At 58.3% G+C, this 25,269-nt stretch overlaps 3 protein-coding genes across 4 annotated transcripts in view; 1 reads left to right on the forward strand and 2 right to left on the reverse strand.

Moving 5' to 3' along the window:
- The first annotated feature begins 1,258 nt into the window (after nucleotides 1–1,258).
- DLX2 (distal-less homeobox 2) lies at nucleotides 1,259–3,398 on the forward strand. The gene is made up of 3 exons (XM_087733159.1): nucleotides 1,259–1,590; nucleotides 1,815–2,002; nucleotides 2,276–3,398. Exons 1-3 carry the CDS (start codon nucleotides 1,266–1,268, stop codon nucleotides 2,591–2,593), a joined length of 831 nt encoding a protein of 276 aa, XP_087589285.1. The 5' UTR covers nucleotides 1,259–1,265; the 3' UTR covers nucleotides 2,594–3,398.
- A 6,913-nt stretch (nucleotides 3,399–10,311) lies between these two features.
- On the reverse strand, nucleotides 10,312–13,021 carry DLX1 (distal-less homeobox 1). The gene is made up of 3 exons (XM_087732733.1): nucleotides 12,576–13,021; nucleotides 11,866–12,065; nucleotides 10,312–11,498 (listed from the first exon to the last, which is right to left on the reverse strand). The coding sequence occupies exons 1-3, from the start codon at nucleotides 12,886–12,888 to the stop codon at nucleotides 11,244–11,246; spliced, it is 768 nt and encodes a 255-aa protein (XP_087588859.1). The 5' UTR covers nucleotides 12,889–13,021; the 3' UTR covers nucleotides 10,312–11,243.
- A 3,709-nt stretch (nucleotides 13,022–16,730) lies between these two features.
- The window catches only part of METAP1D (methionyl aminopeptidase type 1D, mitochondrial), a 49,969-nt gene continuing 41,430 nt past the window's right edge, over nucleotides 16,731–25,269 (reverse strand). For both annotated transcript variants that reach the window (XM_087731977.1, XM_087731976.1), the window contains 4 exons: nucleotides 18,915–19,012; nucleotides 18,253–18,300; nucleotides 17,272–17,350; nucleotides 16,731–17,133 (listed from right to left, as the gene is read on the reverse strand). In XM_087731977.1, the coding sequence (XP_087588103.1) occupies nucleotides 17,055–17,133; nucleotides 17,272–17,350; nucleotides 18,253–18,300; nucleotides 18,915–19,012 (304 nt within the window). In that variant the 3' untranslated portion in view covers nucleotides 16,731–17,054. The remainder of the gene's footprint in view (nucleotides 17,134–17,271; nucleotides 17,351–18,252; nucleotides 18,301–18,914; nucleotides 19,013–25,269) is intronic.

Here is a 25,269-nt window from a genome sequence, read left to right on the forward strand (position 1 = left end):
AGCGCGTGTCCTGACAAGCGGCTCCGCTCCGCGGCGGGGCGGCCCAGCGAGGACAATGAAAAACAAAACCAAACATGGGTTCCGACGCCGCTTCCCCGCGCCGCCGAGGCACCGTGCCCGCCGGCAGCCCGCCGCCCCCACGCCGCTTGCTGCTGCCCCGTGGCGCCGCCCCCGGCAGAGGGCGGCCGAGGGCAGCGCCGCCGCGCCCCCCCCCGGCACCGGCACCCGCCCCCGCCCGCCGGCGCCCTCCCCGCTGCAGCCGCAAGCCGGCAGGGACGGGGCGGGGAGACGGGCGGCCGCTCGGGGGTGCCCGGCACCGCCGGAGCCGCCACAACGCGCCGTTACCGGCTGCCGCGAGAGGGACGTCCCGTGGGTGCCGTCAGCAACGGCTGTGTGAAACACACGTGTGCGTGTACCGGGCGGAGTGTCGCCCCCCCCGCGTGTAACGTCGCGGAGGTTTCGCTGGGAAGCGCTCCCGCCCTGGCACGGGGGAGGGGGGCAGCGCTACCCCCACGTGGCCGACCCCCCGCGGCCACGACGCCCGGGAGGGACCCCCGACCGCGGACCCCCCAGCTCCGCCCGCCGCTTGCCGTCCTACCGGCGCCCTCGGCAGCCGCGCCCGCGCGGGGATGCCGCTCACGGGGGGACGGCCGCCGCGGGCACTTCTTTGGGGTCGCCGGCCGGGTGGGGGCACACACCGGGCACAGCGCGGCGGAAGCGGCCGGGCCGAGCCTCAGCCCCGAGCGCTCGCCGGCGGCGGTCGGGCCGCCCCGTCGGAGCGAGCCGGCGGCGGCACGAGCCGTACGACGGGGCCGGGGCCGGGGCCGGGGCCGGGGCCGGGGCCGGGGAAGGTCCCGGTCCCGGTCCCGGTCCCGGTCCCGGTGCGGTCCGTGGCGCCGCTCATCCCCGTGCAGGGCTCGACCTCGCGCCCGCTCGTGCCCGCGCCCGGCGCCGCTCCCGTCCCGCACCCCGCGAACCCGCGGGGATACGGCGCGGCCGGGCGCCCCATTGGCTGTTGCTAGGTGACGTGCGCCGCGCCACGTGACCGGTGTTAAATGCCGTCCCGGCGGCGCGCGGCGCCGCAGAGCCCGTCCCGCTGGCGGCGGCGGGAGCGCGGCTGCCCGCCCCGGCCCGGCCCGGCCCCGCGGGCGCGGAGCGCAGCGCAGCGCGGCGAGCATGGTGGCGCGGCGCTGACCGCCTCTCCCCGGTGGGGACGGCCGCGGGGCGGCGGCGGCGGCCCGTGCCCCGGCGGGCGGGGGCGCGGGATGACCGGGGTGCTGGAGAGCCTGGTGCCGGACATGCACGCCAGCCAGATCTCCGCCGGCAGCTACCACCAGCACGGCGGCCTGCACAAGCCGCAGGAGTCCCCCACGCTGCCCGTCTCCACGGCCACCGACAGCAGCTACTACACCAACCAGCAGCACGGGGCGGCGGGCGGGCCGCCCTACGGCCCCGTGGGCTCCTACCCCTACGCGGGCGGCGGCACCGCCCCCTACTCCGCCAAGGCCGGCTACGACCTGGGCTACGCGGGCGCCTACGGCTCCTACGGGCCCTACGGCAGCAGGGCCTCTCCGGCCAACAACGACTCCGGTACGTCCGAGCCCCGGGGGGGGCGGCTCGGGGAAGCTGGCGGGAGCCGGGCGGCCCCTCCAGGCCCGGCGAGGAGGCGGTCGGGGCTCGGGAACCGGGGTGGGCCTGGAGGGCGCTCGTCCCTTGCGGGCCGCCCCGACGGGGCGGAGGGTGCTGCCGCGCTGCGGACAGGGCCCCGGGCGGCGGGGCGCCTCTCCTCACCGGGACCACCGTTTCTGCCGCAGCAGAGAAGGAGGACTGCGAGCCGGAGATCAGGATCGTGAACGGGAAGCCGAAGAAAGTACGGAAGCCTCGAACCATCTACTCCAGCTTCCAGCTGGCGGCTCTGCAGCGGCGCTTCCAGAAAACCCAGTACCTCGCCCTGCCCGAGAGAGCGGAGCTGGCGGCCTCCCTCGGCCTCACCCAGACGCAGGTAGGGCTCTCCCGCCGCGGGGCCCCGGGCACGTCCCGCTCCGCCGGGGCCGCTCGCCCTCCGCGGGGTCGGGTGCGGGGGTGGGCGTGGGGCCGGCCCGCGGCGCCTCGACGGCCCCGCGGGGGGAGTGCGGGGGAAGCGGCCGCGCCGCCGGGGTAGCGCCGGGACCGGTCGGGGCCGCGAAAGCTGCTCGTCCCTGCCCCGCCGCAGGGGGCCCGGGAGCCGGGGCGGCCCCGCGGAGGCTGCGGCCGCCTGACGCCCCTCTCCCCCCAGGTGAAGATCTGGTTTCAGAACCGCCGCTCCAAGTTCAAGAAGATGTGGAAGAGCGGAGAGATCCCGGCGGAGCCGCCCCCCCGCCGCAGCGCCTCGCCGCCGCCCCCCGCCTCGCCCCCCGCCTGGGACTTCGCTCCGCACCCGCGCACGGCGGGCGGCGCCGGCACCGCCAGCCCCAGCCCCGCCGCCGCCTTCCTCGGTAGCTACTCGTGGTACCCGCCGGCGCCCGGCGGCCCGGCGCACCTGCCGGCGGCCGCCCCGCTCCCGCAGCCGGCGCAGCCTCCGCACCACCACGGCGGCGGCGGCGGCATCTTCTAGGCGCCGCAGAGACTTGAGCCCGCGGGGCCGCGCCCGGCAGCCGCGGGGCACCGAGGTGCAGCACTGGTGTTTTGGTGAAGCCTGGCTCCGGCCGTCCCGGCGGAGAGGAACCGCTCCGCGCCCCGTCCCGTCCCGTCGCGTCGCCGGCGGCGAACCCGGTGTGCGCTCGGCCCCGCGGGGTCCGCCCTCCCGCCGCCAAAATAACCACGCTGCGGAGCAAGCATCCTCCTCCCCTCCCTCCGTCCCTCCGCCTCCTCCCCGGCTTTTTCATCAAACCACCGGTGCAGAACTTTGGTTAACTTTATTTTTTATTTTTTTAAAGTTGATAGGTGCCTTTGCGGATGACCTCACATTGATGTTGGGGATTAAAAAAATAAAATGTTAAAAAAAAAGATAAATAATTTTTATATGTAGATTTAAAACAAGAGCCTCCCGTGTTCAAGTTATCCTTTTTAGCCGTGAACGAAAGCGTCCGGCCAGGGGGGCCGGTGGCAGGCGGCGGTGCCGGCGCGGCTCTGTCCCCGCCGCCGGGGGGGCTCCCACCCCCGCGGTGCCTCCGGGTGGGTTTTGTGCCCCGACGAGGCCTTCCCGGGGCGGGCGGCGAGCCCTCCCCTCCGCCCCCCCCGCCGGCAATCCCGCCACTGGTCCTGCCCCTGCGCCGTTTGATGTCTAGAGTCGTCAAAACAAAACAAAACAAAACAAAACAGGGTATTTTTGGTTATTTATTATGGAAAACTTAAACACTCTTTAATGTTTCTTTTACAATAAGCAGAGATTATTTAAATAAATTATTGTTTCCATGGTGCCCGCGCTGAGTTTCTTTGGGGATGAGGGAGGTTGGGGGTGTCGATCCGGACCCCGGCCCTCGCTGGGGGGGGGGGGGGAGAGCTGCGTCCCCTCCACCCCCTCCCCATTGCAACTGCTGCCGCAAGCCGGCAACCTCCCCCTTTCTTCCCCCCCTCTCCTTTCCCGTCTACAATAAAATCTCGCCCCTGCCAGTCTCCTCGGCGAGGCCATGAATCACTCAGCGCTGCCTGCAGCAGCCCAGAGCCGCCCCCCCGACCCCCGCCCCCCGCCGGCTGGCGCCAGCGACATTTCGCCCGGGACTGGCTCCTGCCGTCTCCCAGACGGGCCAGAGGGGTTTGGGGCAGGGCCGTGTCCGGGGACCGGGCTACGCCTGCAGCTGGTCCCCCGGCGCAGCCCTGCCCCCGAGAAATTTCGCCTCCCCCCCCGTCAGTGGCACCCAGGCCGGTAACCTGCGTGGGAGCTTTGCTTGGGCCGGAGCTGCCGGCCACCCCCGAGCCCCTCTATGGCCCTTCGAGGGCTGGAGGCACCGGCTGGACCTCTCCGGGATGTGCCCCTGGGGGCTGGCCCCCTCAGGACGTACCCCTCCGGGATGTAGCCCGCCAGGCCTCACCCCTCATAGCTGAACCCCCCTGGGATGTACCCCGCGAGGGCTAGATCCCTCCAGGCTGAACCCCCTTCCAGGCTGCACCCCCTCCAAGTTGCACCTCCCTGGGATGTATCCCTCGAGGGCTGGACGCCTCCAGGATGTAGCCCTCTGGGAGGCTCCGCGCCCGTCCCTGCACCCCTCCGAGCTGAACCCCCTTCTAGGCTACACCCCTCCGGGCTGCCCCCCTCGGGACGTACCCCTCCCGGCTGTGTCCCTCCAAGCTGTAACCCTGAGGGGTGTACCCCTCCGGGCTGCATCCCTGGAGGTCCCGGCGGCTGGAAGAAGTAAAGGGAGGTGAGGGGGGGTGTCTTTGCCCCTTGTGGCCCCGAGGGCCCCGCCAGCCTGGGAGGGTGCGGGGGGAGAGGGACCGGTGCGGAGGATCCCGCTGCAGACAAGATGATGAAGGGGCCCGGGCCAGTTCGCCCGGGGCAGGGAATGTGCAGCCCGGCCGGACTCTCCCGACAGGCCTTGGCATGAGGAGCCCTGGCGGGGCCGGGGAAGGCGCGGGGGGGGCAGCCCCACAGGGGACACACGGGGGGGGGGGGGGGGGGGCGGATTGCTCCTGAGAGCTTGCGGAAAGTTTGGGAGCGGGGGGGGGGGGGGTCAGAGGGGCGAAGGAGGAGTGAGGAAAAGAGAAGCGGGGGGTGCTGGAGGACGAGGCAGGCGGCTGTGAAGGAGGCGAGAGGAGGGAGCGGGAGAGACAAAGGGCGGCGCGGACGGGGAGGAGAGCCCAGAGCCGCCCCGGGAAACAGCGGGACCGGACCGGCCCGCACCTCTCCCCCGCGTCATCCCCCCGGCGGCCGCGGGGAGACCCGGCAGCCGCGGCCTCGGCCGCCCGCTCGGGCCGGGGCGAAGGAGCTTCCCCGCTGGCGGGCGGCGAAGCGCTCGGGCGGCGGGCACGGAGCGGGGCGGGGGGGGGGGAAGGCAGCGGGGCCGCCTCCAGAGACAGGGGCAGGCGTGGCGGGGCCACGTGTGGCGAGCAGCCCCGCGGAGCCCCCCCGCCCCCGCGGTCTGGCAGGGGCTGTGCTCCCGGCAGCGCCCGGTGCCTCCGCGGGCCCCGGCGGGAGGGGGGGGGGGGGGGGCTGGGACACCCCGCTGCCAGGTGACAAGTTTTGCTAAACCGCTCGTCCGGGATGCAAGATGAAACTGTGGGCGCAGGACGTAGCCGGGACGGGGACAGCACCCACACACTCCCCAGCCCGTCGTTTTTACCGGCGCTCCTCGCTGTTAAATAACGTTCCCCCCAAACACCTGCCCCCCCGTGTCCCCGTCCCCTCCCGCCGCCCCTCCTCGCCCACCGACTCCAGCCCGGTGCAGCGGTGCGGTGCGGAGCGCGGATCGGCCCCGAGGGGTCGGGCAGGACGGCGACAGCAGCGTGGGGTCCCCGGGGCGGGGCCCTGCCCGGGCGGGGGTCGCTTGTCAGCGGCCCGGGAGCAGAGCACCCCGCCCCGGGACGGGGGAGACCGCGGGCCGCCCCCGTTGCCCTCCGCGCGTTCCTTCTCCTATTTACTTATTTATTATTTTATTATTTATTTGTTAGTATTAATTTGCTGCCTGCTAGCAGCAGCTCTCCCTGGGCTGCCCGCACCTGGTGTGTGCGTGGGGGTGTTCGTGCTTCACCCTGCAGCATCCCCGCAGCTCCCGCAGCCCTGACAGGCTCCGCGCTTCGCCCGCTGCTCGCACGGGCTTGGGATGCGGCTCACACCGTGCTGGGGACGGCGAAGGCGAGCGGTGCATAGGCGCGCTGCACCGCCGCACGCACCGTAGGCGCATACGTATAGATAGGTGTGTGTTTGTAATCCGTTTTCTCATGCTCTTTTCCTGCCCTGTAGGACGGGGCAGGCACCGCTGTGAACCGTGTGCCCCCGCACAAGGCAGCAGCGACGCGGGGCTCGGCCGCCCGGGGCCGGGAAGAGCCGCGGGGTGCAGGGCAGCCGGGGGGCGAGAGCTGCCCCTGCCTCCCCGGCGCCCCGGGACGGGCTGGGGCGGGGGGGCCGGGCCGATTCCGCCCCAGGTCCCAGCGCCGGCGGTCCCCCGTCGGGCCCGGCCCCGGGCGGGGGCGGCTGAGCGGGGCCGGCCCCGGGGGGCGGCAGGGGTAAGCGACGGCTCCGCGGCCAGCGCGGCCCGGGGGGGCCGGCCCGGCAGCCGCCCGGGCGAGGGGCACCGTCTGCTCCCCGGCGCACGGGCGGGGCCGGCCGGGCTTGTGCCGTGGGTAGGCAATTTACTCATTTGCCCCCGTGAAAAGAAAAAGCACGAGAAACTCAATTAAAGCGGTTCTGGCAAAAGGAGTTATTTGAGGCATGAATGTCTCCCCTAAAGCTGCAGCAATCATGTGGCATTAGACACTTCCGGAATCCTATAGCCAACTTGAAAAATCCCAGACCCCTTTTTTCCCTAATTTTTGCTCTGATCTGTAATTTTATCCACATTTGCACTAGTTTGAGCATTCTGGCTCTCCCATCTGAAAGCCTGCAATTACTATATAATTCTTCGCAATTTCACATGTCCTAATATGGACTGTAATTTTTGCGCAAGACAATTTCCTGCTATTTCAAGCATCAACATTGTCAAAGTTGTATGTACATAATAAATGGGAATATCAATGCATAGTTTTTAGCATAACATCTTGACTCCTCGATAATTATATCCGTTCGGAGCCTACGCAGAATTAGCCTGAATTGCATGGTAACTGCTGCTGCTTTAAAATTTTTAAAAATTACTCATAATTTTCCCAAAGATTACCAAGATCTCGAGTGCACAATGTCATCAGCGTAATGAAGAGTAAACATTTATGCTAATAATCTGCAATTTTTTTCATCAGCTATAAAGACAGAGGCTATATAGCAGAAAATTTCAGTCATATTCTGCAAGAGCAGAGCTGCAAAAAGGCTGCTGCGCTCAGAGGCATGTGCATCTCTGGGGGATCTCAATCCACATTTGCACTCTCAGGATATTATTATTGTGCTCGGCTTCTTCTTTTTTTTTTTTTTTCCCCTTCTCCCCCCTTTCTTTCTCCCTCCCCGATCCTCTCCCTGTCTCTCACACTCTCTCGCTCCTGTAACTTTCGTAGCAAAAAGCCGCGCTCGGTCCTTTGGTTTGTTGTAAAGCAAAGACTTGTGCCCAGAGCCTCAGGGACTGAGGCGGAAGGTAAGGGTGGCTCCTTCCTCGCGGGGGTAGGTGAGTGCACGGGGCGCGACGTGGACGGATGCCCCGGGAGGGCCGCGGGGGGGGGGGTGGGGGGGGCACCAGCGGCGGCTCCGCCGGCCCAGTCTCCCCGCAAAACTTCCCGCCGCCGGCGCCAGGGCGAGGGAAGGGAGCGGGAGCGGGGCGGCGGGCCGGGCGGCGGGGATGCCGAGCCCAGCCGAGCCGCGCCGCGCCGCGCCGGGGCATCCCGCGGGCCGAGCCGCGGCGGGGCGCGGAGCGCTGCGCGGGCAGAGCGGAGCGGAGCGGAACGGAGCGGGGGCCGCTCCGCCGCCCGGAGCTTCCGCGGGGGCCGGGGGCTGCCGGCGCCGGGGCGCGCTGGTTTGCGGCGGCGGTTTCGCGGAGCGCGTTTGTCGGTTCCGTGCGCAGGGGAGCGTTACCGGCCGGTGCCCAGCCGGCAGCCGGGAGGCGGGAGGGGAGGGCACCGGCGCGGGGGGGGACGTGGCACTGTTTCACCGGCGTGAGAGCGGCGGCGGTGGCGGGAGCGGGGCAGGCGGCCGGCGGCGGGGAGAGCCGAGCGGGCGGCGGCAGGGATTTCTTATCCCCCTCTGTCAAACGAAGGGAGCAAATTCCGAATGCAGACGGGCTTGGGCTCTGATATTTGATTTTTTTTCTAGTTTCAGGGGCCGCTCTGTGCTCTGCAAATAGATTGACACATGTACAACATCCCCAGCCATTCAAGGGGGTTCGCAGGGACACTCCAAAGGGAATTTTTTTTTTTCCCCCCTTTTTCTTTTTGGGTGGAAGATATTAAAGAGGTATCTGTTGTTTGGCAATTTTGCTAAGTCTGTCTTCATTACTTCAACATTGTGCATTTGCTAATTTGGAAGCCCCTTCCTATTGACAGCTCTGCTCCATACACCTGCAAGCAATTTGCAGAGCTCCAATATAGGAGAATTGCAGAGATGGCAGCTCGCACCTATTTTATTTTTTTTTCTTCGCTTTTCTCAATGCACAGCAAATTTGGCTTTCAGTGCGTTATCTCTTTTGTTAATGCAAAAAGATTCCCTGGGCGAAAAAATTGCTCATAATTACCAGAGAGATGGGGAAACTGCATTAGAATAAATAAACCTGAAATTACTGTAATTATGTTGTGTTTGATGGGCTCGGCTTGTAATCAAGAAGAGAATACAGTGAAATGATGCTGACCCTCTTGGGTTTGCAGCTGTACGCGCACTTTGGGGTCTTTTTTTGCAGAAAAGAGTCATTTTGATCATCATTAAGCTGTGTGTAACCTATTTCAGAAGTGTTTGAAAATGAGGGGCACTTTTTTTTTTCCCAACAAGGAAAAAATATATCCCAAAATTGCATTTTGCCATTTACAGGCTCATCCATAAGGTTGTGTTTGCGGGGTGACAATTGTTAAAGGTATAATATTCGAAATCAGGACTTAATCATTGTAATGAGGTATTGTTTCAATATAAGCACCTTTGGATTATTCATAGTTTAATTAATATCCTCATTATGAAAATCTTCGAATCAGATATTTGATGAACTACTTGTCAGCAACAAGGCAGAATTAATTAGGCCTGTATTGAGATTAACATTTTCAAATGTACAATTATAATAGACTCTAACTCAAGACCGCCTCGCTGAGAGAAAACTAATAATTTCTCTATTTTTACACTGTTAGCAAGACGTTATTGAATTAGGAGAAGCTAATATGTCTTTAAAGCGCTCCGAGCCGCTTGACCACCCCGCTCCCGTCCGGTCAAAGGCGTTTGGTCTCCGGCCGCAGCCGCCGCGGGAGCTGCGCGGGTCCCGGGGCCGCGGAGCCGCTCAGGGCTTCGGGCTGCTCGGGACCGGGCCGGGGTCGCGGCAGCGCGGGGAACACCGAGCTGGGGAGCGTTCTCCGGGCCGGACCCCGCACCCCCGCGGGCCGCGCCGCCGCGCCGCGTGTGCGCGCCTGGGCGCATCCTGCGCTGCCGCGCAGCGGCTGCGCGCCGGCCCCGCGCACTGGGGAGCGGGTGCGTGCGGCGGCGCGTGGCGGGGCGGGTGAGCGTTGCCCCCGCGGGGCTGCACGCCCGCTCCTCCGCGGAACCTGCGCGCAGAGCCGCGCCCGGCCGCCCGGCCCGGCCCAGCCGCCCCCCGCTCCCCTCCGCCCTGCAGCGCCTTACCCGCCGGTCGCGGCCGCGGGCTGTGCCCGCCGCAGGGCCGCCCCGGGGAGCGGGCACGGCTGAGCACGGCGCTGGAGTAGCCGCGGCGGCAGCGGGACGGCTCCGCCGCCGAGGGGATGCGGGGCTCAGGCAGACGGCCTGGCTGTCGGGGCGGGGGGCCGGGGCCGGCCCGGCCCGCCCGCATCCCCCTCCCGGCCCTGGAGCGGCTCCCGGCTCCCCCCCGGTCCCCAGCCGCCCCTTCGCGGAGCGCCCCGCGGCCCACGGCCGCCGCCCCCTGCCTGGGCCCGGCCGGGCGCACCCGGGCCCAGGCCGCCCCCCGCCCCCGCCTCGCCTCCCGGTTCCGGCCACCGCCGTCCCGCCGCGGAGCGCGGAGCCTGGCCCGGGACCCGCGCCCGGCCGCGCTACGAGACAGGGAGCACGCGTGTCTCTTTTTCCAAACCATAATTTTACTGTCTCAAAGAAACTTTATAACTTATGTACAAAGATTTGTGTGTTTTTTTTCCTTTCCTTCCCCAGATACAAAGCAATAAGTTAACATTCTCAATATAAAACTAAACTTTGACATATAGAACACTAAACACAGCCGAGCTCAGTTTATCACATCTTCCGAGTTTCACAAGTAAAATGTCAAGATCTCAGTACACAAAGCATCATGTTTTACAGCCACACGAAACAGAACGGAAATAATAATAATAATAATAATTAAAAAAGGCTAAATTTGTGCAACATGTTTACAGAACAATAATAATAATAATAATAATTAAGAATAAAATATGTACAGCGAGTAGCTCCTGCACGTCGGTTTGTGCATTTCGACTTCGGGCCGGCGCTCCGCGGGGCAGCCTCGCCGGGGCTGCGCGGGGCTGCGCGGGGCTGCGCGGGTGCGCCCGCCCGCCCTCCCGGCGGGCCCCCCCGCCGCCGCCGCCGCCGCCCTCGGGGCTCTCGTTCCGTCCTCCGCGCCTCGCTTCACCTCGGCAAAGCGCTCGGCAGCTGCTGCGATTCCACTTGAGAGTACCAAACAACGTGCATTTATTTCCTTTGTTAAATACGCGAGAAATGCAAATCGTTCGGACCAAACCTCTCCACACCAGCGAAGTATAAAAGTTATTGGAAAAGTTAAAAATCGCATCCTTCTCTTGTGGTGATTTACTGGGAGCGGGGGCCGGGGCTGGGGGACCGTGTGTGGTTTTGTTTCAAGTAAACTGTGCGTCCGAGCAGTGCACTCCGCAAGCCGGATTGTCCGTTTGTTTCTAGCACTCTCGTAGTGGTAATTTAAATCAATAAATAACCCCCCGTCTTCCCCTTTTAACAACAACAAAAAATATACAGATGGGTAGTGAAAGGTACAGAAAATGTCGAGGGAAAGAAGCTCTGGAAATGGTACAGCTTCCTTCCCCCTTGCAATTGAAGAGACCGTCAGATCGGGATAGCAAATAAATGACCTACATTTCAACAGACACAGACAGACAGACAGGACAGAGGAGAGGGCTTTCCCCCTCCCCAAAAAAACATCTTTTTCTGATTGTCCCACAAAGCCGCGGCCGGCGCTCGCCCTGCTCCCAGGCTGTTGTGCGGTGCTCGGGGCCGCTCCGGCAGCTGTCAGCGCTGGGAACCGGCCCGCATCACATCTGTGCTCTCCGGCACCGAGCTGCAGTGCAGCGTCCTAATGGCTGGGTGGGCAAGAGGCCTCCTGTTTGTTTGTTTGCTTGGGTTTCTTTTGTGGTTTTCCTCTCTTTCTCTCTCCCCCCCCCCTTTTTTTTTTTCTCTTCCCCCCTTTCCTTTTATTTTACTCAATTTCTTTTTTTTTTTTTTTTCCCGCAATAATTTTAATTCTTTTCGGGACCGATAGTGCTTGCGGCAGGGGAAAACGGCTTGATAATCACATCAGCTGCGGCTGCTGCATAGCTTCTTGGTGAGCCGAAGGATACCACGACGTGTAGCTGGGGATGTAGGTGCCCGGGGTCCCCGACGAGGCCTTACCGGAGGCGGAGGTGGTATTCCACACCGGGGGCACCGGGGGCGAGCTGCCCGAGAGAGCCCTGCCGTTGGTCAAGGCGCTGCTCTCCAGGGCGGCCCCTCCTTGCTTCATCAGCTTCTTGAATTTGGAACGCTTGTTCTGAAACCAAATCTTCACCTGCGAAGGGGAAGGGGACAGGGCTCAGCATCCCTCGGGACGGTCCAGCATCCCCGACGGACCCCGGCGGCCCCCCAGCTTCTCCCCCTTATCCCCGCCCCCCCCCCCCCCCCCCCCCGCCGTGGCTGCTGTGCCCGTTGCCATTTTGTGATGCCAAACCACCCGGTAAGACACCACCACCCCCCCCGCCCGCCCCAACGCGGAGGGGCAGCCGGGGCCGCGGAGGCCCCGCGGGGCCTCCGCGGCACCGGCTGCGCCTCCGCGTTGGGGCGGGCGTCGCTGCGGGCCCCGTTGCCCGCCGTTGTGACCCGTCTGCATCACGCGTGGGGACAGGGAGAGGACAGGGCCGGCTCCTTCGGAGCTGTACCTGGGTCTGGGTGAGTCCCAGAGATGCTGCCAGCTCGGCTCTTTCGGGGAGAGCCAGGTACTGAGTTTGCTGGAACCTCCTGTTCAAAGCCTGCAGCTGCAAACTGGAATAAATAGTCCTGGGTTTGCGGATTTTTTTCCCTTTCCCATTAAAGCGAACTTCCCCTCCTTCTACCACAGTGCTTTTCTCCGATTCGGCCCCTACAAACCACAAACGATGCAGAATAAATAATAATAATAGCAGCAATAGTAATAATAGCAGTAACAGTAATAGCAGCAGCAATAGCAACAATAACAGCAGCAACATCAACAATAACAATGATGAGGAGGAAGAAAAGTGAAGCTCGAGTAACGCTAACAAAGGCTCCGGGCGATTATGGCAGCCCAGGCTTCTTCCCAGAGAAAGTTTGCTATTTTTACAGGCTGCAGTTTAGGTTTAATTACCCTTAATTGCATACATTGTTTACAGCGCTACGCAATAAATAATTACGAAGACTAATACTTGCACATCTGGGTTGATTTCTTTTCCAGCCGGGCATTGTGTGCTCTGTGTACTGCTCCCCTGTGATCCTCAGCCTCTCCTGACTAATATTTTGTAATTTAATTTAATTTCCCCCCCGATAGATTTTTTTTTTTTTTTATACAAGCACCCTCCCTCCCTCCCTGCCTTCCCTCCCCCCTCCCCCCCTCCCCAAAGCCGAGTGCACCTACCTGTCTCCTCTAACCGGGTCTGAGTCAGGCTGGAGCTGTTGGGGTAGGACTGCACTGAACTGATGTAGGGGTTGGTCGAGTGGCTGCTGACCGAGTTCACATAGGGGTAGCCCAGCGGTCGGGAGAAGGACGAAGCTGTGCTGTACGAGCTGTCAGGCTGAGAGTGGCCCGCGGAGTGTAAACAGTGCATGGAATAGTGTCCGTGGGACATGGGAGAAGGAGACATTTGCTGGCTGGGCGGCCCAAACTCCATAAAGACAGCCTTCCCTGAGACGGGGCTATTTAGACTCTCTGGCATGGTAGTCATGGTCATTTCTTGTCGCTTGGTCTGTGTGTGTGTTCTCTCTTCAGCTTGCCTTTTTGGGGTCTGTTGTGTTTCTCAGGACAGGAAAGAACCCAATTTAAGCGGAACAGGGTTTTTCACTTTCCATTCATAAGAAAATGGAGTTTGTCTCTTTGAAAAGTCTAAGCATGATGCTGTAGATCTACACAAACTCGCCTAAAAGCTTTGACTCAGCCAAGTCTATGAATATTCATGAGCTGGCGGAGCTGATTGGTCCGCCGTCTTGCATAATCGCTTTGGATTGGTCCAAGGCGCTCGGGGCTCGCCCGGACCCCGGTGAGCGCGGAGAGCCGGGCTGGCAGCGCCGCGCGTCCCCGAGCGCCGGCCGCACGCCCCGACGGCACCGGCCGCCCGGCTCCCCGGCCTCCGCCCCGCCACCGCTCCCCGGCCGGCACCGGCACCGGGCCCGGCACCGGCCCCCGAGCCGCCCGGGCCCCCCGCTCCCATCGCGGGCCGCCCGCTCCCGCCGCCGGCGACGGAGGGCGCCGAGCCGGGGCACGGCGGGAGGCAGCGCGCCTCCCTCCGCCGCCCTTCTCCTCCGCCCCTCGCCGCGCAGGCGGCGCGGAGGGGACGGCAGCCGCGCTCCGCCGGCCCGGGTGGGCTGCGGGGGTGCTGGCCCGCCGCGGGGGCCCCGCTCCGGCAGACGGCGGCGGGACTCGCCGACAAAGCGGGCGGCCCCCGTCTGCCCGGCCGCGCACACTCCGCGGGCGCGCAGGGGCTCTCCGCTCCGGCCCGCGGGTCCCAGCGCCGCCCGCACCGCCGGAACGCGCCGCCGGGTCATTGCCGTGATTGTTCTTACGGGGAAAAAAAAACAAACCACAAACCAACCAAAATCCAACGAACCAAAAATCGCGCGGAACGGGCCAAACGGCGCATTTGAGCTTAAAATGAAAACTTCCGCGTGCGTGAGCGGTAAATGAGGTGGGACTTGGGAGATCCTCCCCAGAAAGCCCACGATGAATCCCAAATTACTTTGTTAGATAATTAGAAAGTGTTGATAATTATTTCTTTCATAATTCAGCGGTGTGACTGTAACAGGAAAATGATCTTGTGAAAGTTCACACGTGCAGATGTATTAGTTACTGATTCATTTGATTAAATGCTAGTCTCAAGTGCTCTGATCCACAGCTGAAGGCGGCCCCATTAGCATAACACTGATGTTTAATTTTCATACGCATAATTAGCCATATATTTAACACTAATAGCAACATGCAGCCTTTCAGCATTAAACAGCCTGGGATTTGATCTGGCCTGGGCTGAACTTTCCCGGTTACACCTAGGCTGTCTAGGGTGCGCAGTTATCGCGGCACCACATCTATGTAATCAAGCACATTTTGGCAGAGGGAGAACACCAATAACAGTGAACATTCAAAACAAATCGCGGCGCCGACGGCGGTCGCGGTGTTAGCGCCGACCTCTTCCCCCGCCGCCGGCGGCGGGCAGTGCCGGCAGCGGGGCCGGGCACCCCCGGCAGCGCCCGCCCGCCTTCGGGCTCCGTCGGGCAGCGGCGGCCCTCGAAGCGGCCGGCTCACGACTGTGCGAAGCTGACAAGACCGAGCCCTTCTGCTCCTGGACCTTTTTTTTTCTTTTTTTTTTTTCATTAGCGGCTCTGTCGGTTTTAATTGCCCATTTCCTAACGCCTCTTTTACTTCCTGCCCCCTCCTTTTTTTTTTTTTTTTTTTTTTTTTTTTTGTTTTGCTCGCGATGCGCAAAGTTCATTTTCACAAACTCGCCGCAGCTTGGCGCGGGAAGGGGCAGTGGCGGTGCGTCCCCGCACGGACTCCTCCGGCAGCCGGCTCTTGCCCCCCTGGCCATGTAAGTGACCACCGAGGCGGGTCTGGGCGCTTGTCCGAGGAGGGGACGGGGCGCCCCGGCAGCTCCGGCGCCTTCGCCGGCCCCGAGCCCGGCGGCTGCGGGGAGGGGAGGCTGCTCCGTGCTCTCCGGCTCTGCCGCCACCTCCTCCGGTCGGCCGGGCGCAGGCAGTCCCGGGGCGAACCACAGTCCCGCCGGCCGTGGGGCCCGCAGCCCGCCCGGAGCGCCCCCCCCCCGCCCCCGTTAGCCAAAACCCCGCGGACGGCCCGGCGAGGCTCCGCTCCCACCCGTCCCCCGAGGCAGGGCCGCCGCCGCCCCTCCGTGCATCGCCCGCCCCGGGCAGCGCGGCTTCGGCGGGCGCGGAAGGGCCGCGGCCGCCCCGGCCCCGCGGGCGCGATTTCCCCGTCGGGGCTCTCATCGTGCTTGCAAGACGTCCTGCGTGAAGGGCTTATGCGAGGCGTCGGCTGTCCCCTCACAGCCGAGGCATCGCTTTAGTCTCGTTCGTAATTAGGACTACAAACCTGCGCCATCCGTGCCAGCGCCTGGCCGCCACCGCTCCGCAGCGGCCGGTGAAACCCGCAGTCCCGTCAGAGTTACCGGGGGGACTCCAGAGCAAGCGGCGACTAACGGGAGCTGCCAGCAGCCCCCTCACACCGGGCCGCGGGGGGGTCCCCTGCTCCCGCCTGCCCCGCTCCCGCCTCACCCCACGCCGCGGGACGGGGGGCGGAGGCGGCCCGGCGGCAGGGCAGGGGACGGGGAGCAGGTTACCACCTGCGGGACCATCCAGGGGCTCCCGGCGCGGCCCGACCCCCCGGGACGCGCCCCTGTTGTGCCCCCGGCACCCCCAGCGCCTCTCGGAGCGGGCAGCGCGGCCGGGCGGCGGGGTGCTGGCAGCAAAATACATCCCCCCCCCGGGGGGTGCTGGGTGCCCCTCGCCTTCCCGCGGCCGCAGCGCCCTGTTTAACCTCTGCGTATTTGTAAACTTGCTGGCTGCATCGTTTGTTTTTACAGGTTTTAAGGCCTTCCAAGCTCCTCTCGGGGAGGACGGAGCTGAGCGGCTGCCCCGCGGTGTTAGCCGTGTTCTAGGGGGGTCCCGCTTCTTGAAAAGATGCTGTTAGAAACTATTAGAGCTGACAGCTCGCTGTACTTGAGTGAAAACAAACAGCAGAGTAGAGCTGTAAGAAAGCGGCTTACTTCTGCCCTGAGCCACTGAGGGAGCCGGTGCTGAGCAGCCCCGGTTGCCTGCATGCGCAGCCGGCCAGCCCTCCGCACAGGACCGCATCTGCCTACAATTAAGGGCAAGTTATTTGTACCAAAACCGCACCGCTGCTGCCGCGGGTCTGGGCTGCTTTGGGATGTCACTTGCTTATCCCCGAGGCTGCCCCGCATTTCACAGGACCGGGTCTTGCTCCGGTAGCCTCTAAGTAGCATGTCTGGCCCGACGGGGCGGTCAGCAACCGGCTTACTGCAAACCCCAGCAGGCCTGGGACAGGACCGCAGCGAGCGAGGGGCCGAGCGGGACCTGCAGCTCATGAGGACCACCAGCTCCAAACTCCGGGCAGGAGCCGGGGCTCATCCCCCAGACTGCAAACTCCTCTGTTCCTGTTAAATGCTTAAATTGCAGAGTGCCTCTCCCTTAACTAACGTGGGCACCGCAGAGCAGTGATTACCCCAAACCGGCTAATTCTTCAAGCAGGGCAATTATTGATCTCCAGAGAAGCGCGCTTCGCATCTCATTTTTAATCACTTTTTATGCTGTGCAAAGAGAAATTAGCCGAGGCGGGAAGGGGGAGAGCTGCTGGGATGGCTGCGGGGGAAGAGGCTGCTGCCTCTGCCTGCCACCCTCGGGAAACTTTTTTCCATCGTAGTAGAAGTTAGAGCCTGGGAAACAGCACTGTGCTAATCGCAGTGAAGACAAATTGACTCCATAGCTCAGCTATAAAGGGAAAATACTACGTTCCTCTGTCCTCTCAGCGGCACTGGGACCGTGTCATGCGATATGTGTTTGTCCCGCATAGTATTTGGAAGAGAGGGGACCCGCTCTCTGCCCCTCACCCCAAATAACCCAAACCCTTTGCACTTGCAGGCTGTGCATGGCTGCTTCCAGGGTCACAAACAAGCCAAGGGACTTTTATTAAATACTCACCAGGTAACACACAGAAAGGACTATATCCAGAGCCGACCCCTCAAGCTGCTTTTTCTGTCCCCTGTGGTGACTTACGCAGCACCCATTCCCCACAGAAATTACAGAAACCTCCTCTCTGTCCCGAGTGAAACTGGAAATCCCAGAAGCACAGCGAGTCCCTCCACTCCTTGCTCCATCTTTAGGCTTCTTCCACCAGTTTAGAGAGGATTTCTGCTCCCTCTGAGGTAATCACAATGGTATGTTCAAACTGGGCTGATCTGAAATGCACATTTAGCAGTTATTAGGGGGCAAATGTGTCCACCACGCCTGTAAAACTCACCCGTGCTTTTTTTTTTTTTCGGTTGTCAGTGATCAGTTCCATGGCTTAGAAAAGATGAAATAATAAAATCAGGCACCTTTTATTGTCTACAGAAATTGCAGTCCATTTATCCTTCAGAATCTTAAATTCGGGGGATCCTTCCATTATTATTGGCTCTGCAACAAGAAAAACAAAATGCATTCTACAGTTAGTCGCACTCCCGTGTGGGCTGTGAAGCAAGCAAGGACGGGGGGTGGCCCGGCAGGTCGCTCCCCTTCTGCACAGGTCCCGTCCTCCCTGGGCCAGCACTCTCTCGCAACACTAAAATGTGAACTAAAGAGGAAGACAAAATATCGAGGTAGGAAGTTGCCCATTCCTCTTTTGTAAAAGCGGGGAATTTTAATCAAGCTTTAATTAAGACCCCGTGGATAATAACCAAAGCACCAACCACGCTTATCAACAGCAGATAGTTTTAAATATCGGAATTTTTTAAACAGGCTTAAAATGTTCATTAAATCAGCAAAACAACAATTTTCTTCTTTCCCTCTAATTGCCGCGCCATTTAGCCACACAGTGAGAAAGAGGGCTTTTCCCCCCCCCAGCTCTCCGTGACTGGTACGTAGCGCGCCCAGGCTGCGGGGCGAGGCTGTGCCTGGCTACCGGCGCGGCGGCCCGCAGGCCCCCGCAGCAGCCCTGGCGGCAGCGGATGCCACGGGAGCCAGCAGGCAGCTCCCTGCTACACCGCGGCTTCGGGGACGCCGTCGCATCCTCCGCAGCCCAAGCGCGCCGGCTGAGTCCCCGCCTTGCCAAAAACACGCCTCAAACGTGTCATTTAATAAGATTTATAATCAACATTTCGTTTTCTAAATCGTAGCATTTGGAAGCTATTTCACCCGATTGGTTCCTTAACGCGGGTTTTTTTTGTTTCTTTTTTTTTAAATCTGCTTGCTAAGGGGTCAGTGTCGCCGACATCCCCATATCTGCATGGATATCTCTATATCCCAATAAAGAAATGGTACAGATCTGGGCTGCTCTGTGTGTGCTTTTTTAAAGAAAACCATAGCAGAGAGTTACTAACCTATTGTGAACGCCATTCCCTCTTCCATTAAGAAATCACTGTCATTGGCTACAAAAGAAAATAAAAACGCGTTTATGGCTGTTGGGGCTTTTTTTTTTTTTTTCCCTTTTCTTTTAGTAAACGCAAGCAGCACTTGGTTTAAACCCCTTTTTGGCTCGCAGGTACCGTGCACGCCGGTCCCCGCTATGAAGCGGAGCCCCCGCCGAGAGCGATCCCACCCCGGCCGCAGCGGGACCGCCCCGACGGCGGCTCCTTTCCAGGCCGGGTCCGGGGGCTTTAACGTTTCAGCGAAGATTTTTCTTTGCCCCGCCACAAACTTTGCCGGCGCGGTTCGGGCGCGGGCGGGACGCGGGGACGCGGGACACGGCGGCTGCCGGCCGGAGCTGCCGGCCGGAGCCGGGGGGGGAGGCGGTCCGCGGGCCCCAGCTGGCCCGGCAACTCCGTTAAAAGAGTGATTTGTCCTGAAAAATACTCCCAGAAAGCGAGGCCGGGGCTGCCCGCCGGTTTTCCAGCGCGGAAACGCCCCCCCGCCCCGGGCACCCCCGCGGGACCGGGAGTGTGGGTGGGTGCGGGGGGCTCTGCTCGTTTTCCCCCCCTTTCCCCGGAGTCATTTCATCGCTGGCGGCGGGGGGAGGCGGGTCCGGCCGTCGGGGGCCGCTTACCGTGGTGCCACACCTCAGGGTGCCCGTGGAAGTACGACCCGATGCCGTGGCCGACGAAGTAGGGACAGACCTGGAAGCCGCCCCGCCGCGCCACGGAGCTGCAGGGCAAAGAGGACACCGTGAGGGAGCACACCCTGACCACCACCTCCGCTAGCCAGCCCCGGCCCTGGCTCCTGCCACCGCATTGGTACCCGCAGTGGCAGCGGCATCACCCAGCTCCTGCAAGCCCACACCCCCACCCCAGTGCCGGGTCACCACTTTGCGCCCGCTCTGAAGGACAGCAGCCATCAGAGCTAGCACCGATGAGCCATTGTTAGGTTTCAGAGTTAACAGCCCTGCCAGCGGAGGCTGGTAGCTCCTGTGCCAGCCCTGCTGTCTGAGCGAGATGGCAGCATGTCATGTCCCTGTCTGACGGAGGGTAGCCTTTTCCATGAGCTCACTGGGAGCTTGTTTTAACGTGGGACAGCTAAAGGACAGCCAAGTCACGCAGCCAAGGCCCTGGCACACCACCAAACTGCAGCCTCCGTCAAGTCCTTCCTACGTGCAGAGCCCGTGCTGGGCCGCGTACCCACTGCCTGCACCAGGTTTTCTGCAGGAGGAAAGGGTCCTGCTGCCGACAGGGAGAGTTAAGAGCCCTACTGCTTCCCTTTCAGAATACTGCAAACATTCAGTACCAAAATGTATTGCAACTTCAGCAAATTTGTTCACGCTAATTAACAACATATTTCTAATGAACCCATCACCACTGTAGCAAAACCAAATCATAACAATTATGGAATTTCAGTTCTGCCTGGGAGATCTGTCCTGTCCTTCATGGCCTGCCTCAGGGAGGAGCGTCTCCGAGAGCTGCCTGCAGGAACACGTCCCGGCACTGATCCCTACCCATGGTGGGAAAGCAAAGTCCTATCCTGATCCCTAAAATCCAGAGGACCTGGAGAAATGTGAGGTGTTCTCTGGCTGCTGGGCCACCCTGTGCCTGCAGGCTTCACCCTCAGGCTCTGCCCCTATTCAAGCAGTGGTGGAGGGGGTGACTTGAAGCAGCTCAGCCAGGAGGGCTGCCCACATCCGAAACAGAAATGTGTGGACATTCAGGGGGACCTGGAGGTGGATTAGAAGTGACAAGAAAGCTATCCCTGTCCCTGCATATCACCCCCGCACTATTTCTAAAAGCAAACAGGAAGGCACTTAGCCTGAAAAGATTTCACCTACAACATTACAACCTTCATTTGTTGGTTTTAAATCAAGGTAGGCACTTAAAAACTTCAGGTTTGTCTGTATTTACACCCTAACAAATGCTTTCTCAGAGTTTGACTACAGGTGGGAAAGTGGAGAAGTTAAGAAACTCAAATAAAGGTGTAAGCCGTCAGAGAAATTAAAGCATGTTAAACCCCACGGGGAGGCTCTTACTCAGGTGCAAAGCAGCTGCAGCTTGCTGTACACAGTAATCCCTTTGCACACCAGGCTCCACAGACCCTGCGGTGCTGGCTCCAGTGCCTGTGGGTCACCATCCCAGAATTTAATGCCACTGCAATTGAGGGACATGGTGCTCCACCACAGCGAAACAGAGAGGAGAGTTGGGTCAATGGTTAATAATGCTGCAGTGTTCAGAGCTTAAGGGCACATTTTAACAGGATTTGTATATTAGCTTTTACCTACCCATCGCCCTGATACAAAGACTCATCACATTTCTTTGATTAACTCTGGAGAAGAATGGAAATTTCAAGTTTAGCTGCCCCCAAACTCCTAAGTACTGGCAAAGAGGGTTACCAATAGGGCTAGAAGTTGGGCTTCATTTGGTTGCATTCAAAGTCCAGGTTTTTACCTTATACATCATTTATGTGGAAAAAAAAAAAAGAAGATTTATGCAGTGAAAAGTCCTACTAGCAATGGAAAAGACTTTCTCCCATGCCTTTCTATCATGTCACCCACGTCTGGGTCAGACACTCGGCGCACTGGCTATGATGATGCTGAAGGCCAAGGAAGAAGCATGGGCAACAGTGAGGAGTTAGAAAGCCAGATTACTCAGAAACATCACAAAACAAAATAGATCTCTGGTGACCAAGCCCAGAGAAATGCATATAATGATTCCCATATGGGTGAAGAGATTCTCTGAAGAGAGATGGGAGAAGCTGTCCATGCAACATGTGACAAGCTTTTCTTTCACCTTCTTCTGCAAGCCTTTTTGTAAAAGCATGTACAATCCCACTGACTATTCAGCTTTGCTGATGTCCTTGCACAATATCCCTGTCCACTGAAAGAGCATGGTCGGTTTGTGAAATGGTTTGTATTATTACAGGATTTTCACCCCCCCAAAAATCCACCTTCTGTAGCAAGACGGGAAGCTATTCTTCCGAGCACCACGGCTACATACTCTCCTGAGGGCAGGGGAAGCTCTCGCCCCAGCATTCAGCGGGTGCCGAGGAGGGCGGCAGCAGCAGCAGCGGCGGCAGCAGCAGCAGCAGGAGCTGTGTGCTGGGCACCGGGCGCAGGAGCGCCGGGGCACACAGAAGGCAGCGTTAAGACAGTATCCCATCCTCATGCCGTGAAAGAAGAGGTTCTCGTGCATTTCAGTGGTGAATTCTGCCACTTTCTTGCCAAACAGCTTGGAAACAATTCTGTTGGCATCTGTACCTCGGTGGTTACTGTCTGTGATCAAAATAGGGGATCTTGGAGCTCACAGGGCTTTGACATCTACACTGACAGACGCCCGTGCCCCCCCTCCTAACCACTTAATAATGCCTACGTACAAAGCTTGGGTATTCTTTACATAAAACGTAACGTGGCCAATGAACCTGAAGTGACACAGAGAAAACCTGTGGAGAAAATAAGCTTCAGGTATGAAACTCAGCCACGTTCAATCTGGTTTTAGTATTTGCATGTGCTTCAGAAGCTCCTTATGGGGAATTTCACTCCACAACTACTAGCTTTACTTTGAAGTATTTAAAAAATCCCAGTGAGCTCTTACATCCTTGCAGAGTTATAGTAAGACACCCAGCTTTCATAAGAAAAAAAGCTACTAACCCAGCTACAACTTGCAAAGGTAATTCTGTAAATGCATATGTACATGTAAATGCTGGCAGGGAGGACTTCGAAACAGCTCTGAGAAGAGCGAGTTGAACTGTTGATCTTGGCCAGCCTCTCTGGCCTCCAGGACTCCCAGGCTGTGGAATCTGGTTACAAAATCGGGATGTCATGGAGTGGAGCATTTTTCCCCAAGTTTGCCATTTGCTGCTGACAACAGCTCAACATTTTGGTCTCACTGTCTCATTGCCCAGCTCAGGATCTGTCAGTGGTGGCCTTTCTTTCCAGCCTTCCCTGGAAGGCAACCTTACAAGATTGCAGCCCCAGCTCCATGCGCTGCTCCTTGCAGGCAGGCAGTGTAAGATCAGGCAGCCGGAGGAGTCCTGATTGCAAGCGGGAAAGCAGTGAAGGCAGGAGGCAGCACAGCCGAGCTGGGCTGCCTGGCATCTGCCGTGGGAAAGGAGAGCTGCGCCGCTGGGTGGATGTGCCAGTCTGCCAGTTCGCCTCAGCCATGGGGCTTCCCTGGCTTCCCCTGGCCAAATCACTTCCAGAGCAAAGGCTGGGGCAGCAGAGCCATGCTGCACCAACAGCATCAAGAAAGAAAAAAAAGATTCTTCAGAATAATTATTGTTAAAAATATCCATTGACAACATTTATCATCACACATTTTATTCTTTGAACCACGCGGCATGCTTGGGCAGAGGTGAACTGGGCAGGATTAAAAGCATAATCATTTAATGAGCCCAGTACTTGATTTTATGTTTTGCTGCCATGTGTTTCAGCCCAGTGGCTGCAGAGTCAAGAGAACCTGCAGTGCTGCATCTCTTTTGCCGATGGCAAAGCCAGGCAAAGCGTCTGGTGTCAGGATGGACCAGCAGCAGCCCAGCTGGTAAAGGAACATCACTGAGGGCCAGGCTGTCCACCTAAACCCATAGGCAGAGCCTCTCGTATGGTGGTATCATGCTTCTGAGAGCGGACAGAGACAGGAGAGCTGGGTGTCAGTTCCCTCCTGAGCATCCTCTTCCCATGTTGCCAGACAACAGCTAACTCTCCGAAATGAGGGATAAGTGTGGAGACATGCATTGCCGAACTGCCAGCAGCCCAACAGGGAAAATGCCACAAAGCAGCAACAGGCAGGACCGACTCTACAAAGCTCTCCCTGATACTCTGGAGCCTCCCCTGAAAGGAGTTCTTGGGTGAATGGGATAAATCCCTCCCGCTAAGAAGCTGAAAAGCAGGTCAAAAGAATTTCCTTAGGGGGCTGGTCTTGTGCAGGTAGCCTCTAGGAGCGTCTACGGGATAACAGCCATCCCAGCTCCAGAGGAAAAAACATCCATTCAGTCTTAGGACTGGAACTCTCATTTTTTGCGGGGGGTGGTGGGGCAAACACCCCAAACCATGCATTTTATTTTCTTTTTACCAAATTTTGTCACTTCTTCCTCAACACAGGTCTGGTCCAGTATTCTAAGCCCTCATCAGAGAAACAAAGTGAAACAAATCCCATTTTCAGCACTGACAGCAACTGCCTCTCTGGGCTCTTGGTGGCACAAGGGAAGACAAGACGGCACAGACTGCTTCGCTCCCCAGGCTGAACACCCAGCTAGGGACGCTTCCCCCCAGTGCCAGCTTCTCTCCCCAGGGATGAAACTTTATCAACAACAGTCTCGCAGAGCAGCATGCCACGAACGGCTGAAGTTGCTAAACAAACCTGTCTTACACTTTTGGGCAGTGAACATGCTTGGGAAACACTGAAAGCACTAACAGACCTATGATAATTGTTTTCTTACTTAGGGATCCATATGAATGCATCTTTTTTTTTTTTTAATGAATGAGAAGTAATCACGTTTTTCTTAGATACATTGTTAGCAAAATGACCACTGAATGGCATGTTTGCTTTTTTTTTTTTAATTCTTGAAAACAGCATCAGCCTAAACTAGATTTGCTTGTGATGAAAATATTGATTTTGAATAGTACCGTATTATTGAATTTGAGAAATTACAAAATTCTACTGGGAAAATATTAAAGTATTTTTCTCTTAAATAGTAATCCTAGACTGAGGGAATGCACAAGTTCAGGGATTCCCTATAATGACAATAAATGTTGAGGTATAATTAGTAATATTTTTGAAAGCCAACAATTGTTTTTTGAAAGAAAGGTACATTTTAGTTTCAAACTGGAACATAAATTACTGTATTTTTCTTACAATAGTGCTGAACTTTTATTTGAGGTTCTCTGTTTCTGAAAGCAGACATGATGGATTGAAATAAAAGATAATTTATTGCAATGCTTACTTTCAAGTGCAGAGAGAAGCAGTGTAATTGTAATTTACAGTAGCTGTCAAGGAAAATCTATCACAGATGACATTAAAATGACTTATTTTGCCTGAGCCACTTATTGTTTAAATGTGCATAATCTGATAGAAACAGTTTTTTTTTTAAATCTGCTTTATATTGTTCTAAATTAATATCAAAACATATACTTACGAGTTAAACATTTTAAACCATTTATTAATACTTTCATCACTACTATTTTTTTCCTAGGAGTTGGAAATTGGTTTATTTAACAATATCACGTTTATGTTTTTTAGCTCTCTGCACTCACAACACTTCCACATACCTAAACTCCCTGTCTAAAAAGTAGATTTCAAAGTCGATTTGTTTCTGTCTGAAAGAGAAATGTCAGAAATGGTAGAACAAAATGGAATATGGGGCCCAATTCTGTTTCCACTGGAGCTGACTGACAGTTTTGCCATCACCTTCAATAAGAACAGGTTAGCAAAGATTCAAATTTTTCTAAGCAAAGTATCTCATGAATCCGTGTAATCTTTTATTTGCAACTTGTAGCTGATGCGAGAAGGAACTGCTATCCAAGAAATACTCAGTGTCAGCTATCAAGCTTCCATAACAAAGACTATGTTAGAATACTGAATGCAAACTTACCTCTGCAATATAATTATTCCCAAACCTATTGTAGAAAGGAAATATTCTGATTATTTGTGCCTAAGATACGTTCTGCATATCACTTGAGCAGCTTTATAGAAAATATTGATGACAGAAACCTAGACAGATTTCCATTCTGATGGGCCTAAATGTTTGCAGCTTGTACACGCTTGTTCTCAGGTATTTATGACATCTAACTCTCCTGAAAGTTAAGATTTTGATATATGTATTATGTACGTATGTCTGTCTGCACACAAATGTCAAATGACAAATAACCACACAGCTTCACCAAACCAAGGCGACCTTTCAGCAGAGGCAGTGTTAAAGTAGTTCTAAACAAATCAGCACATTTAAATCATCTACATGATAAAATCCTGAGAAATAAAGTTAATGAC

The sequence above is a fragment of the Nipponia nippon genome, unplaced genomic scaffold, assembly GCF_047370975.1.
Source record: "Nipponia nippon isolate SJK-2023a ecotype South Korea unplaced genomic scaffold, ASM4737097v1 scaffold_5, whole genome shotgun sequence".
Lineage (NCBI taxonomy): Eukaryota > Metazoa > Chordata > Aves > Pelecaniformes > Threskiornithidae > Nipponia > Nipponia nippon.

Bases quoted from the DNA above. Each gene is read 5' to 3' on its own strand.
- DLX2 (XM_087733159.1), top strand. From the start codon at position 1,266: ATGACCGGGGTGCTGGAGAGCCTGGTGCCGGACATGCACGCCAGCCAG. The intron at 1,591-1,814 runs GTACGTCCGAGC...TTTCTGCCGCAG, and splicing joins TCCGGCCAACAACGACTCCG to CAGAGAAGGAGGACTGCGAG. The intron at 2,003-2,275 runs GTAGGGCTCTCC...CTCTCCCCCCAG, and splicing joins TCGGCCTCACCCAGACGCAG to GTGAAGATCTGGTTTCAGAA.
- DLX1 (XM_087732733.1), bottom strand. From the start codon at position 12,888: ATGACCATGACTACCATGCCAGAGAGTCTAAATAGCCCCGTCTCAGGG. The intron at 12,066-12,575 runs GTAGGTGCACTC...TGTGGTTTGTAG, and splicing joins GACCCGGTTAGAGGAGACAG to GGGCCGAATCGGAGAAAAGC. The intron at 11,499-11,865 runs GTACAGCTCCGA...TCCCCTTCGCAG, and splicing joins TGGGACTCACCCAGACCCAG to GTGAAGATTTGGTTTCAGAA.